The following is a 15,983-nucleotide window of genomic DNA, read 5'->3' as shown; positions in this document are numbered from 1 at the left end:
TTTTGTGTGTTTTATATATTTATATGTACATATACATTATACACACACATATATATATATATATATATATATATATATATATATATATATATAAACTCCTCACACAATTAAAGGAACACCTAAATTTTCTTGAAAATAGGCAAAATTCAATCAACTGTAACTTCGTTAAAAATCAACAAAATTTAAATTTAAAAAAAGCATTTTAAATATTGAAATCTCTATTTTTGAAAGTTTACCGTTATTTTAATGTTTCTGTGAGTTTGATAATTTTTGCAGAAAACTACGAGCTGGACCAAATGCGAAATTTATTTCTTACTTTGTCGGTTTGTCACGTCTCTAAAAAAGTTCTACGACAATTCTAACCTTTCTAACATGAAAGCTTGAAGTTTTTCCTACAAAATCGTTTTTTAAAAATTTCTCTACGATTGTTTCTTACTGAGTTACCTTCGATTAAATAAAAAGTGAGCATCTTGAGTTTGATTGCTCATAACTCCGTTAAAAATCATCCGCTCTGAGCCAAAAAGATTCTTAAAGCTCAAACTTTGCTCTATCAAATAGAATGATAGTCAGATTTTTTAAACAACCATTTAAACATTTGACTATTATTCCATTTGACAAAGCAAAGTTTCAGCTTTAAGAATCTTTTTTGCTCATAGCGGTACGATGATTTTTAACGGAATTATAAACAATCAAACTCAAAGTGCTCACATTTTATTTAATCGAAGGTAACTCAGTAACAATCATAGAGAACGTAAATGTATAAATTCGTTGATTTTTAACGAAGTTGATTGAATTTTGCCTATTTTCAAGAAAATTTAGGTGTTTCTTTAATTGTTGTGAGAAGTTTATATATATATACATATATATACATATATGTATATGTTTATATATATATATATATATATATATATATATATATATATATATATATATATATATACACATATATGGAAAATCAAAAGAAAGATGTAACTTCTAATCAATTAAAAAAACTAAGACATATACACGATTCAAAAAGTACCACTTGACTGATTTCTTATGTAGGATAGCATGTAGAATACTATTTAAAATTTAAATGATAACGTCGCTATTATTTTATTTAAATAATTAGGAATTGTAGATCTTCCTCATTGTCAGTTTCTGCTGTTAATTTACCGATTTAATCGGTTATAGATGATATAAATTTGTGATCTTTTTACTGACAACAATTTGTAGCAAACTTACCAAAATCTGCACAGATTGGATTATCTCCGCACAATTTTATTTTAATTTTAATAGATAAATATTTCGAAAAATTTAATTTTAAAAAATGTTTTAGATAAATATTGTTAGATTTTGTAGGAAATATTAAATTGTGACATTGTGTGATACTTACAAATTCAGCACAAAATTAACTTTTTAGATAGAAATCTCTACTTTGGTAAATGTGTACAAATGCCACTCCCCTCCTCAGCAGAAACTCAATTTTTTTTATAAATATAGACAAAACTATTATAAAAATAAAATGTAGAAGAGTTTTTAGAAAGGGACAAGTCTTTTTTAAAAAGTAATAAATAAAAAAAGTTTCAATTATTATATGTATTTTTTTGCATATTATATGTACTGAAAACCCATATGGAACTGTATAATGATCCAACAGAATATGGAAAAATTATTATTTATGGCTATAAGTTAAAAATTATAAAGAAAGAAAGTCTTTTAATATGTTTTTCAGACATGGATTGAATTAAGAGTTTTACAATTAAAATTTTCACGCAATACAATCAGCCTTGGTAGTTTCTATAATATCAAGTTTTGTTATATTTATTTATATGGGAAGGTATGGGGGACGAGGCGAAGCCGTTATTTAATATTTTTAATATTATTTTTATTTTAATGATATGCCTAAATTTAAAAGGATTATTTTGATAAAATAAATCAAAAATATTTTTTATTATGTTTTCATTAATATTAATTTTTTTATATTTAATAAATTTAAATTATTTCAAAAAAATTTTTATGCATTAATTAATTAAAATATAAATAAATTTTTATATGCAGGGTGTTTCATTTTAAGTGATATGGTCGATTATCTTGAGAATCGATGATTTTATTGAAAAATGTTTCAGACAAAAGTTGCATGGTTTGAAGGGGGACATAATTGGTGTAATTAAAATACATAATTATGTTAAAGTAAAAATGTGTAACTGCTAGTTGCAAATTCAGATTTTTTCTTAAAGATAACTATGTGTTTTTTTCTTTACACTGATTGATTCGAGTCATTATTCTGTGCATAAAAGTATTAAGGTAAGATAATCGAAAAATGAATATTTTACCGCGATATCTTGTATTTTATGTCAAAATATTGCAACTTTATAACTGGAAAGCCTTATAAGCCTTATAACTGGAAAAGTATTAAATGAAAAAATATTTTATTATAATGTTTTGGAAAACTTTTGAGGTAAGCTACAAGAATATGTAATGAAAAATAGTAGGTTCTATTTAAGAAATTAAAGATGACCTTTACGTTACCTTCAAACGACTATCGAAGGTCAAACCAATGGTACCATCTTATGTCCCCCTTCAAACCATGCAACTTTTGTCTGAAACATTTTTCAATAAAATCATCGATTCGCAAAATAATCGACCATTCACTTAAAATAAAACACCCTGTATATATAAATTATATTATTATTATTTTTATATTTATTGCTTTTAATAATAAATATAATTTATATGCCAAAACTTGAGAGTGTGGAAACTACCAAGGCTGACAGTACTGCGTGCAGTTTCAATGTAAAATCTCAATTCAATCCATACTTAAAAAATATATTGAGAAAATCTTTTATTTATAATTTTTATCTTATAACCACACATTATCATTTTCCTCTATTCTGTTGGACCATTATACAGTTCCATATGCACTTTTAATACATATATAATGTGCGTTCAATGCGTTTTTAATACATAGAAAGACATTTATAACGAAAAATTTTTTTGTTTATAACTTTATAATAAACAAAGAACAACGTTTAAAATTTTTTAAACATTACTCAGGGCAGTGAACTTGAAAACATATGTCAAAGTCAACGTAATTAGCACAGGCTATGTTATTTCAAACTTTTAACGTTTTCATTTATAACTTTTTAAAAAAGACTTGCCTCTTTTTAAAAAGTTTTTAAGAAGGTTTTATTATAAATAAAACCATTAAAAGTCTGAAATAACAGAGCCTGTGCTAATTACGTTAACTTTGACATACACTACCCTCCATAAGTTTGGAAAAACCCTATATTTTACAGATAAACAATTGTACGGCAGTGATCTATGCAGGTTTTTGATATAAATATATCATACGATAACAAATATTTCTACTTAGGACACTTGGAACACTTATACATGCCGAAAATATATCGGTGATTATTTCGTAATACCGGAGCGCTCGAAGTTGAATTTCGCGTACTGATCTGTTATAGCACGTATTTTGCTATAACTAGAACTAGTACAGCATATTAGATGTAGTGGCGCCTGTAATGTGTGCGCGAATTATAACTACACGTCAGAGTGATAAGAAGTCATGTAAATGCAATTTAAGTTTTTGTAAAATTGATAAAATTAATCACAATCACTGAAAATGACCCCGACGCGCTAGATTCCGTATGAATCATGACTCAAGATAATTAATATAATTAGTAAATAAACATTTACAAACAAAAATAGATCGATTTTATTATGTATTTTCTTTATATTAAAAATCTTTATAGAGTGTTTCCAAACTTATGGAGGGTAGCGTATGTTTTCAAGTTCACTGCCCTGAGTAATGTTCAAAAGGTTTTAAGCGTTGTTCGTTGTTTATTAGAAAGTTATAAACAAAAAAATTTTCAGTTATTATACATGTCTTTCTATATTTTATTTATATAATAGTTTCGTTTATATTTATTTAAAAAATTGAATTTTCGCTGGGGTAGCACTTATATATATTTACGCCTATTTTTAAATATATATATATGTTAAGATTAATTAAAATAAAGTAAAATTTTTTTAAATATTTTTCTATAAAATCTATGTTTTCGATTTATTTTTACTTTATATTATAATAATTAAATTTTAATTTTATACTCTTTTTAAATCTATTCAGTATTAATGATGTGGACGTAGCGCATTTAACCTCTGTTGAAATTCTTGTTTTAAATTCAATTTTTCTAAAATTAATTTGTCTGTTAAAATAAAACCTTGTATATGTATGTTATGTAGATTGTCGAAAATTGGACGAGTGGAAGACTTTGAGATCAGATAATTTGTCATTGCAAGCATGGTTTGATTCTTCAGAAGAGAACGAAAACGAAGAGGACAGCGATCAGACGCAGATTGATGACAACGAACTATGATTGTTATCAATGAAAAACTAAAAGAGAAAAAATAATAAAGAGAACAGCTTTTTCATTTATTTATGTTCGTGCCAACAATCATTTTATTTTTCGTAAACATTATTTTATAGGGAACGAGGCTATCGAAAAATCGGAAGAATAAAAGTTAGATGATTCTGATTGGTCCCCACGCCGTTATTTTTCCGAAATTCCAAAATTTTTCAAAATTCCGACTGTTATAGAACGACATCTTTAGAATTACAGATATTATTAAATTCGATTAAGGGTGACATATGAGCATAGTCATTGGATGTTAAAAAAAAAGACAGAATGAATAAGACGCTTGTGTCGCAAGCATCCTATGAATACCGACCATACACATACGCACGCGCACAGGCACTTCTAGGAAAATATAAAAAAAAATTATTTTTCGCGATTTATTAATTTTTATGCTTTTATATGTCTTTATAACTATATAAATCATAATAAATTTCAAATATAATCAAACGCAAAATCTAATTTTAATTAAAATAATTAAAAAATTATTAATTAAAAGTAATTACAGAATATAACTTTATTTGCATATCTAAAGTTAAATTTATAAGTAAATATTTTTAAATAGTCTTAACTATTAATTACTTCAGAACCATAAGTGTCTGAATATTAGTTACACAGTAAAATTAATATTAAGTGAATTATAGAAGATCAAGATAAGAAAATACGCGTGTACGTACTTGAGTGCGGGAATTATGTGATATTATTAGCCTTTGATGATTGAACTTTGATTACTTGTAACTCAAAAAACCGCTATTAATATTATCTATCTTAGTAAAATTTTTGACTCTAATTTGTTTCCAGAGTATGTAATTTAAAATATTTATGATTTACGAAAATTTCTATATATATATATATATACAGGGGGTGGCCCGTTTTAAACAATACGATCAATTTTTTCGTAAACTAAGCGAAATATCGAAAAATGGTTCAGACATGTGTTGCATGGTTTCGAAGGGGCTATAAGATGGTGCCATTGGTTTGACCTTGAATAATCATTTGAAGGTCGATTTTTTTAAATGGAACACCCTATATATTATTGCATATTCTTGTAGCTTATCTCGAGAGCTTTCCAAAATGCTATAATGAAATGTTTTTTCATTAAACATTTTTCGAGTTATAAAGCTTCAAAATTGCAATATTTTGACATAAAACAAGATATCTCGTAAAATATTCATTTTTCGATTATCTTACCCTAATACTTTTATGCACAGAATAATGAGACAAATCAATTGGCGTAATTAAAATACATAATTATGTTAAAGTAAAAATGTGTAACTGTTAGTTGCAAATTCAGATTTTTTCTTAAAGATAACTATGTGTTTTCTTTACACCAATTGATTTGTCTGATTATTCTGTGCATAAAAGTATTAAGGTAAGGTAATCGAAAAATGAATATTTTATGAGATATCTTGTATTTTATGTCAAAATATTGCAACTTTGAAACCTTATAACTCGAAAAATGTTTAATGAAAAAACATTTGATTATAGCGTTTTGGAAAACTCTCGAGATAAGCTACAAGAATATCCAATATATAGGATGTTCCGTTTAAAAAATCGACGTGACCTTCAATTGATTATCCAAAGTCAAATCAATGGTACCATCTTATAGCCCCTTCAAAACCATGCAACACATGTCTGCACTATTTTTCGATATTTCGCTTAGTTTACCAGAAAATTGACCGTATTGTTTAAAATGGGCCACCCTGTATGTATATACAGGGTGGACCATTTTAATCCATCCAGTCGAATATCTCGAAAACTAAGCCCGGGAGAGAAAAATGTTTCAGACAAAAGTTATATGGTTTCGAGGGGACCATAAGATGATACCATTGGTTTGACCTTGAAAAGTCATTTGAAGGTTACGTGAAGGTCACTTCAAGTTTTTTAAATGGAACACCCTATATATTTTTACATATTCTTGTAGCTCATCTCGAGAGCTTTCCAAAACACTTATGACAAAGTATTTTTCATTAAGTATTTTTTGAGTTATAAGGCTTCAAAGTTGCAGTATTTTGACATAAAATACAAGATATCTCGTAAAATATTCATTTTTTGATTATCTTACTCTAATACTTTTATGCATAGAATAATGAGACGAATCAATTGGTGTAAAGAAAACACATAATTATGTTAAAGTAAAAATGTGTAACTGTTAGTTGCAAATTCAGATTTTACTTTAACTTAATTATGTGTTTTAATTATGCCAATTGATTCGTCTCGTTATTCTGTGCATAAAAGTATTAGAGTAAGATAATCAAAAAATGAATATTTTATGAGATATCTTGTACTTTATGTCAAAATACTGCAACTTTGAAGCCTTATAACTCAAAAAAAACTTGATGAAAAATACTTTGCCATAAGTGTTTTGGAAAACTCTCGAGATGAGCTACAAGAATATGTAAAAATATATAGGGTGTTCCATTTAAAAAATTTGAAGTGACCTTCACGTAACCTTCAAATGACTTTTCAAGGTCAAACCAATGGTACCATCTTATGGCCCCCTCGAAACCATATAACTTTTGTCTGAAACATTTTTCTTTCCTGGGCTTGGTTTTCGAGATATTCGACTGGATGGATTAAAATGGTCCACCCTATACATATATATATATATATATATATATATATATATATATATATATATATATATACAGGGTGTCCTAGAGTACTTGTGAGCAGGTAGGGCACAGTAAACTGAGCAAAAAAATCTTATACCATTTTGTGATTTTCGCAATAATTATTACAATATTAATTAAAAACGCTTAGCGAACAATATAATACATATCTACAGGATGTCCGGTAATAATCGCCCCAACTCTAGGGCAGAAGCGCGCGCTGTATATAGCGCTCAGCATACCCTGAGCGTTTTTAATTAATAGTTCAATAATTATTGCGCTAATCGCAAAATGATACAGGACTTTTATGTTCAATTTGACCTGCTCTATCTGCCCTAGAAAGTTGGGGCAATTATTACCGGACATCTTGTAGATATGTATAATATTGTTCGCTAAGCGTTTTTAATCTTCTTGCGGCTCTATTTAATGACAGAAATCGTATCAAAATGGTTAAATTTTTCCTGCAAAGAAAAATATTTACTTTCAGGTTATATAATAGGTTTTGATGGTGCAATTTTCAAATTTGTGATCAAAAATTCAAAAATGGCGGATTTAAAAGTAATAAATCTTAAAATATGTGTCTATTTGTGAAACTCAGTTTCTGTAGGTTTCTATAAATTTTTGAGAATGTTTTGATAAAAATGTTTTCATGTTCCTACGATATCTGGTTCTTAAGTTATGAAAGAAAATGTTACCCCGAGTCTGACTACCAAGACTCGGGTTAAACCACAGGGGAGTTAATTAATATTTTAATAATCATGCGAAAATCGCAAAATAGTATAAGACTTTTTTGCTCAGTTTACTGTGCCCTACCTACTCACGAGCGTTGGCACAAGTGCTCTGGGACACTCTATATAAGGTATAAAATCTATGTAATATATATGTATATATTTAAAAAAACAAAATATATATATAAGTTATAGAAAATAATTAGATCATTAAATATATTCAAACTATTGCATATTATTATATTTCTTACATATATGTATATATCTATCTGATGTTCACGCATTAGATTTTAAAACTTAGTATTTTATAGCCTCAAATGTAAAAAATAAGAAATAAAAAAACTTTTGTAAAAAAAATTAATTTTAGTAATTATCTTTCTGATGTAACAAGTTTGTTTTCATTAACGTACAAGTTTCTTGTTCATTACAATTTGAATTCATATGTAATTATAATATATAATAATCTATTCATTATGTAACTATAATATCTTGACTGTATTATTCAACAAAGAACACATGCGACATTGCAGATTGCCATTTTAGGAGACATGTTGCAACAAAGGCAATCTTTTTGGTACTAATGTTAGCAATCGCATTCAAGTGTACAATATCAAATTTGTACCTTGTTTTGACGGTTCAGTTTCTTAGATTTTCAAATCTTGGCAAAGTTATATAGCTCTAACATTTTTTTCATGTTTAATATTACCTAGAAAGTATAACTTCTACGGTATTTTAGACCGTGCATTTTAACGATGCTAACTAAATGTTACAATGAAGTATCCGATGGTGGTGTACTTTCGTGATGACTAATTTGGCTAAGAGAGTGTTGTAAAGCATCAGGTGTTAGCCATTCCTTTGGTAAACAACGTTGAAGAAATGGTACACATGAACTGAAATATGCTAGACGATTTACCCAACCAGGTATTTCCTGTCCACATAGAATCTAAAATAATTTAATTTTTATTATATTGTTATATCATATATCCATTAATAATATTCAGAAAAATGTTCTACCAATGTGAACTGACTGCTGAAGTGATTACAGTTTTTATTCATCAAATGATAACGATCTCCTCTAAAATCTTTGCCCAACTCGGTAATAATTCTTGAAACATCTTCTTCTGTGAAGTCTGTATATCCAATATGAACAGATTGTCTACAATATAAAAGATGACACTTTTTAGATTGATCATATGAGAAGTATTAAAGCACTTATCTTTTATAAGGAGTAGAGCTTATCTTTTATAAAGATATTTATTTATAAAGATATGTAGTTTAAATAAAAATAAAAAATACAAACTGCACCTATATCTAAATTGTTCGCCTAATTCTTCAGCTACCCTTGGTGTGATTTCAAAAATGCCACTTCTTGGTTGAGCATGACCACCATATGCATATTCTGTAACAGAGATATACATATTAAATCCTTATAATTAATTTTTTCGAACATACATACCTGTTCCATATATTTCCACTCCTGAGTGAAATACACCAAGACCAATTGGTGTAGTATATTCATTTATCCAATACTGCAAAAGAATATATATGTTGAATTAATTTTTTCATAACATAATTATGTATACAACTAAATTTTAGAAAATTGATAACATAACAATGAACAATTTTTAATGGTATATTTATTTGTTCTAATATTATTTTAAATTTATTTGTTGAAAATGATGACTTACCATATCATAAACATTAAGAATGATTGGCTCACGTGCCATTTTTGGTATCAATTCCTCACTATCTTGTGGATAACCCAAACAACTGGGGAAAGAGAGATTACAACTAAGGCCTGAAGAAAACATCATTGGAAGCTTTGTAATCCACAAAATATAGTTGCTTATTAATATCCTCTCTCTCTTGTTTCTCTAATACATCTAACAAATATAGATACATATCTCATTATTTTATAAAACTTCTATAAATATAAAAAAATTATAACTATTAATTATTACATATTCAAATAAGTAAAAAACTATTTATTAATATATTTTTGTGTTAATTAATATTAAAGGAAATAAATTTTAAATATTTTTTTAAATATATTAACTTCCTTAAATAAATTAAAAATATTTTAAAATTACTTTTTAACTTTTGCATATATTTGAAAACACTGTATAGCATACTAAGAAAGTACACACGCACGCGCACATATGTACATGGGATGATTCATTTTAATTAATCTAATAGAATATCTCAAAATTCCTAAGTGTAAGATAAAAATGTTTCAGATAAAAGTTGTTCGACTCAAAAGGAGAAAAAAGTAGCGATATTAGTTTAATCGTTGGTCACTGAGGTAATTTTTGTACAAGGGTTAGGTAATTCAGCGGCAATCCCAACAAAATTTTGGGTAATCCAAGGTTATTTTTGATAAATCTAAATAATCTTTAGCGTTAAAATAATTTAAAGTAAAATTTTTTTTTCAAAATTTATTTTTAATTTGAGATACTATTAGGTAATCTTAAGTTACCCGAGGTATAATTTAAGGATAATCCGTATCAAAGGGTAATTTTTGTACATTATAACTGTTAGTGACCAACCCCTCGAGTTTAATCGTTGTTGTATGTGCCAAAGTTATGTGAAGGCGAGGGGTTGGTCACTAACAGTTATAATGTACAAAAATTACCCTTTAATACGGATTACTTAAGATTACTCTTAAATTATATCTCGGATTATTTAAGATTACCTAATAGGTTCTCAAATTAAAAATAAATTTTGAAAAAGAAATTTTACTTTAAATTATTTTAACGCTAAAGATTATTTAGATTTACCAAAAATAACTTTTGGATTACCCAAAATTTTGCTGAGATTGCCGCTGAATTACCTAGCCCTTGTACAAAAATTACCTCAGTGACCAACCCCTCGTGTGAAGGTTAACCTAATTTTTTTTTGTAAATAGAATTATCCTAATTTTTTTATGTAAATCAATTCATCACAATATTCTAAAAAGTTAAAAATAATAGCCAAAAATTTAGTCATATCAGTTGACATAATTTTACATATACTTACTATGAAATATCTCTTAAAATATTCATTACAGTCGGACCTCTTATCCTACGACATTTTCGATACAGAATCTTCCCCTTAAACCTCTGATCTTACGACAAAAATTTGAGAATGGGGGTATAATTCCCCTTTCGCGGTCGTAGCATGAGAGGATTTTTTGTCATAGGATAAGAGGTTTCGTAGCATAAGAGGGTCGTAGGATAAAAGGTCCGACTGTATTTGATTATCTTGTCTTAATACTTTTATGCACAGAGTAATGAGAGGAATCAATTAGTGTAAAAATATAGTTGTCTTAAAGAAAAAATATTTATACTCGTTGCAAATTCATATTTTATCTTTAATATTTTTAGGACAACTATATGTTTTCTTTACATCAATTAATTTCTCTCATTAGTTTGTGCATACAAGTATTAAAATAATATAATCGGAAAATGAATATTTTACAAGATATTTTACAAGATTTTATAGGTTGCGTAAAATTATGTCAAATTAAAGTATGAAATATCTTGTAAATTATTATAATTTTGGTTATTATACAATCATAATAACTTTTTATAGAATATAGCGAAGAATCAATTTATATAAAAAAATTAGAATAATTCCATTTAAAAAATCATATAATATTACTATAATATTTTTGTTTTTATCATTTGTAATATTAATATATTGTTGATTGCTTTAACTGTTATTTTAATTAATAACTATTATATGTTTTAGTTGTTTTTTAAATTATTATGTTATATTATCGTGTTATAATATAACAATAATATATAATATTAATATAATATTAATGAAATAAAAATTATTATTTAATAAAATTATATATAATTATAATTAATATAGCTTAATTAAAAAATTATATATTTCAATTAATAATACATATATGTTATATAATTAGTATATATAATTATTAAATATTATAATTTAATATTATATGTACAAATTTATTATATTTAAGTATAATATTATTTTAAACTTCTCATTATTTTTTGAATGCCCAACTCTGATCAATTCTGACATCAATTTTTTTTAGCAAAAATATCAAGTTAACATTTAATTATCTATCACAGGTTTTTATTTTTGATATTATATATATTTCCATAGCTAAACTTGAAAATAGAATTTTACTAAATCTCATCTAAAATTAACTAAAAATGTAATTTTTATCTGTTTACTGTATATTCTTCAGTGTTTAATTTATAGAACCGTTTTTTTCAACCATTTAAAAGTTATTGATGATGCCTTGATATTTTCATTAAAAAAATTAATTCCAAATTAATTAAAAAGCCTATCATTAAAAAATAATTAAAAAGTGGGATATTCTGTTTAAATATTCTAGTTAATAATACAAAAGATTCTGAAGATTGAATTATCAATTTTAAAAACACAAAAAATATATTTAAACATGTTTTTGAATATATTTAAAATTTTAAAAGATATTTTTTAATTAATGCTAAACTAAAATGTTAAGCTGCATCTTAGCTATAAAAATAAATTAGAATTTCTGCGTTATACTTTTTTTCAAGTAATTCTTCCATACAACCATATTATGTTTGTACAATTATATTTTGTTTTATATATCAACATACTGAACAAGTAACAAGAAAAACATTTATTTCAACGAACTAAGCGTTACAAAAGTCGACACGCAATTCGCTCGTACATCGTACGTTGTTTGACTGGATTTGAAGAGACGCTACTAACATGCTTCGTCCTTGTTTAACTTTCAGTAAATAAGGGTCTGAGCACATAACAGTTTATGACAGAAGAGTGTTAAGTAGATGTAAGCAAGCTTTGACGCCATAGAATTCAATGTGCTAGGGCCTGAGCACAAAAATCGTCGTAATTGTTCCCGACAGAGTTGTAAACTTTGATTTGATTATATAGTCAAAGATTATAAACATCATAAGTCGGAGGCGTAAGTCAAGGCACAAGGATTTACGCATCGTAATATTATGCCTACGTTATATAAATCCTTGTGCGTTGACTTATGTCTCTGACTTTACGTTTACAACTCTGTCGGGATGTGCATAAATCCATGTGAGTAGGCATTTGTGTCCCCATCTGTATATACACATACACATACATATGTCAAACAGTCAAATTCTTTATCAGCGAACAATTACGAACACGTTATTAAAATCGAGACAGATATATAATTAATAACTTAACTGACATACTACTCACTGATGGTAATTTAAATTAGAGAAACCAAAACATGTGAAGATATCAATAAAAAAAGCCAAAAAGAAAAAATTTATGTCCTTTATTTATCGTATCTGTCTTTCAATTAGCCCAATTCCTTTGAAGTTGCATATTAGAGTCTTTTATTATATTAAAATTTTTTTAGATTTATTTGAAACTTAATGAAAACAATAAAATTAATAAAAAATTAATTATAATTTTACCAATTAATTTATATCTATATTACCAATATATTTATATCTATTTTCTAAATATTATATGATTAAAACTAATACTTATACTAATAGAATTTAAATACAAAAAGTTGTATTAAATATGTAAATTGAACTGGTACAAAACAAGATAAATGATTGTTTAGAGACAAAAGATTGTATTGTAGATAATTAGTTTTACTGTGTTTTTGTTAAAATAAAAATAGTCAGAAAAACAACTTCTTTTCTACAAGCAAATTAATTAGCTTTTATATATTTTTCTAAATTTGTAACAACTAAAGTTATACATAAATTAATTCGTTGCACAAAATAAATATAATCAAAAATACACTGACAGAATAGATTAATAACTAAAATAAATAGATTTATACATTTAAATATTATTTAAACAAAAAATATATTTACTTAAAATAATATATCTACTTAGAAGGAAGTGTAAAAATTGCAATTTTTTACTTAAAAGGGGAACCTATAAAATATGTTTTAATATCTTATGTGAAATTGAAATAAGATGAAAATAATTATTTAACCAGGATTATTTTATCAAAAAACTGGGGAAAATATTTTATTAAGGATAATAAATGTTTTTAAAACCTCTGTCAAAATATTTGTTTGATCAGTTTAATAAAAAATGAAAAGTTTTAAAACAAGTACTAATTGTATTACATTTTATGTATTACATTTCCATTTATCAATTTAATGAATTCTAAAGCTCTTGAAGTTATGAATTTGCAATAAAAGAATAAAATTAAGAATATTCAATAAAAAATGGGAATTTCCATTTAAGAAGTTAAAGGTGATATGATATTCAAATGATTATCCAAAGTCAAACTAATGGCATCATCTTATGTCCTTATTGAAACTGTAGGTACAACTTTTGTCTGAAATATTTTTTTCTACAATAAGTTTTTAGAAAGAGGAAGCTAAATTAAAATGGACAACATTCTATATTTTCTGTACAGCATTCCTATACAATTTCGTGGTGTAGAATTCATTAAATATTTATTATCATTTTTTAAATATTTCTCACATAGTTTCCTGGTTAAATAAACATTGTTTCCTTCTTATTTTAACTTTAAATAAAGTAGCAAAACATGTTTTAAAGATTCTTCTTTTAAGTCATATGACTCTTTTACACTCCCTACTTTTAATAATTATTAGCATTTTATAAAATTTTTCAGATACTTTAGGTAAAGTATAAAACTTTATCCTGTGAGATATATAAATGTGAGATATATAATTTGATTAATTTATATTTCATAGAAATATACATATAACATATTTTATTATACAATAAAATCTTTTAATTGTTGATTAATTCTTTCTTGTAATGATATATTCTCAATTGAAAATGATATAAATAAAATACTTTTTACATATAAGATGTATATAATGATACAATTAATATAATATAAATATGTGAACTAATTGAGAATCTTCCTATCGATCTGTGTTTTTCAACATAATCAAATATTTTTAATTTATATATCATTATTATACATTGCAGAATAAATTATATAAAATTGATCTCTTGTTACATGATGTTATATGTTTATTATATATTTTATACATTATATTATGTAAAAAAATCATACAAGAAATACATAAAAATAAATATTATAAAATATATCTTTATATAAATATAAAGCAATATAATACTTTGCATTTAATTACTAAATACATGTATTCTCTTTAATTACTGTAATATTATACTATTTTTGTTTTAATTTACTTTTTCTTTATTCTAATATTTTAATATTGTACTAGTAGCTCATTAATATTAAGTATTACATATTCTGATATAATCATCTCGAAAAATTGAAAAAAATTCATTAATTTTTATATTCATATATGAGAATATTCTTATCATAATGTTAAGAATAACCTTTGAAAAATATTAGATACTGCTGTTTAAATAATAATCTATTTTAATTACATATACAGAAATAAGAATTACAATAATATTTCTAAAAAAACAATTCGTTGAAATGATGCACAATGCTTTACATTTAAGATATTGACAAATGCTTGCCAAATAATATAACAGTCCGTGTTTTCTAGTTTGAGATTAGTATCATAGCATGCAAGTTACTATGAAAAATTTTTTAAGTAATTTTTCAATGATTATTCTTCTGTAAGTTTATTAAATGTCACTCACTCTTTACTCCATTTCCTGTTTTAGCTAAACAAGGTCTGTCCGTTATACTTTTTATACTTATTGTTAACTTTTTTGCTTGCTTAGTATTCAATACTCGACTATATATCCATCTCATCTCAATTGAAAGTTCTAAAAAGTGCAAGCAAAGAGAGCTGTCGCCAATAGAATATTCCACTTGAAAGTAGCGTTGAACCGGTATCAGATTATCGAAGAGAGGTTATAAAATTGGAGGTTGAAGATCAGACATTTTCAATAGTCTAATCATACTATGCTGGTGATTTATATTATATTCTGTATAGTCTCAATTGAGAAAGAATATTACACTGCCTTGTACACTTAGTGTCACCATGCTTTTGCACATCGACACCATAAATATAGAAATATAGAGATGAACCGTGAACGTGAACCCAGTAATTAGATAAGAGAGTGAAACCAATAGCCTAGTTTACACCCAACTGTCCAATACCCATTCACTCCAGAGTAGAAACACTCTAATCAAAGACTGGCCACGAAAAAGCCACTTTTGATTGGTCCGCCATTTTTCGTCTATTCCCGCTCATATTCAAATTTCATTTACTCCACATCTCTGGAGCAAAATGTACCTTTATAATAAAAAAAAGAAAATCTAAAAAGTATTTTATATATTTTTTATAAAT

The 15,983-nt window shown here is 25.8% G+C and overlaps 2 protein-coding genes across 3 annotated transcripts in view; one reads left to right on the top strand and one right to left on the bottom strand.

The window, feature by feature from the left end:
- The window catches only part of LOC140667302 (kelch domain-containing protein 4), a 39,789-nt gene extending 35,366 nt beyond the window's left edge, over window positions 1–4,423 (top strand). For both annotated transcript variants that reach the window (XM_072895101.1, XM_072895100.1), the window contains one exon: window positions 4,231–4,423. In XM_072895101.1, the coding sequence (XP_072751202.1) occupies window positions 4,231–4,364 (134 nt within the window). In that variant the 3' untranslated portion in view covers window positions 4,365–4,423. The remainder of the gene's footprint in view (window positions 1–4,230) is intronic.
- A 2,133-nt stretch (window positions 4,424–6,556) lies between these two features.
- On the bottom strand, window positions 6,557–15,748 carry LOC140667303 (deubiquitinase DESI2). The gene is made up of 6 exons (XM_072895102.1): window positions 15,328–15,748; window positions 9,429–9,623; window positions 9,197–9,269; window positions 9,046–9,139; window positions 8,755–8,896; window positions 6,557–8,683 (listed from the first exon to the last, which is right to left on the bottom strand). The coding sequence occupies exons 2-6, from the start codon at window positions 9,552–9,554 to the stop codon at window positions 8,507–8,509; spliced, it is 612 nt and encodes a 203-aa protein (XP_072751203.1). The 5' UTR covers window positions 9,555–9,623; window positions 15,328–15,748; the 3' UTR covers window positions 6,557–8,506.
- Window positions 15,749–15,983: the final 235 nt, after the last annotated feature.

The sequence above is a fragment of the Anoplolepis gracilipes genome, chromosome 6, assembly GCF_047496725.1.
Source record: "Anoplolepis gracilipes chromosome 6, ASM4749672v1, whole genome shotgun sequence".
NCBI lineage: Eukaryota > Metazoa > Arthropoda > Insecta > Hymenoptera > Formicidae > Anoplolepis > Anoplolepis gracilipes.
Note: the sequence above shows the minus strand (reverse complement) of the source record. Positions and strands in the feature narration are given on the sequence as shown.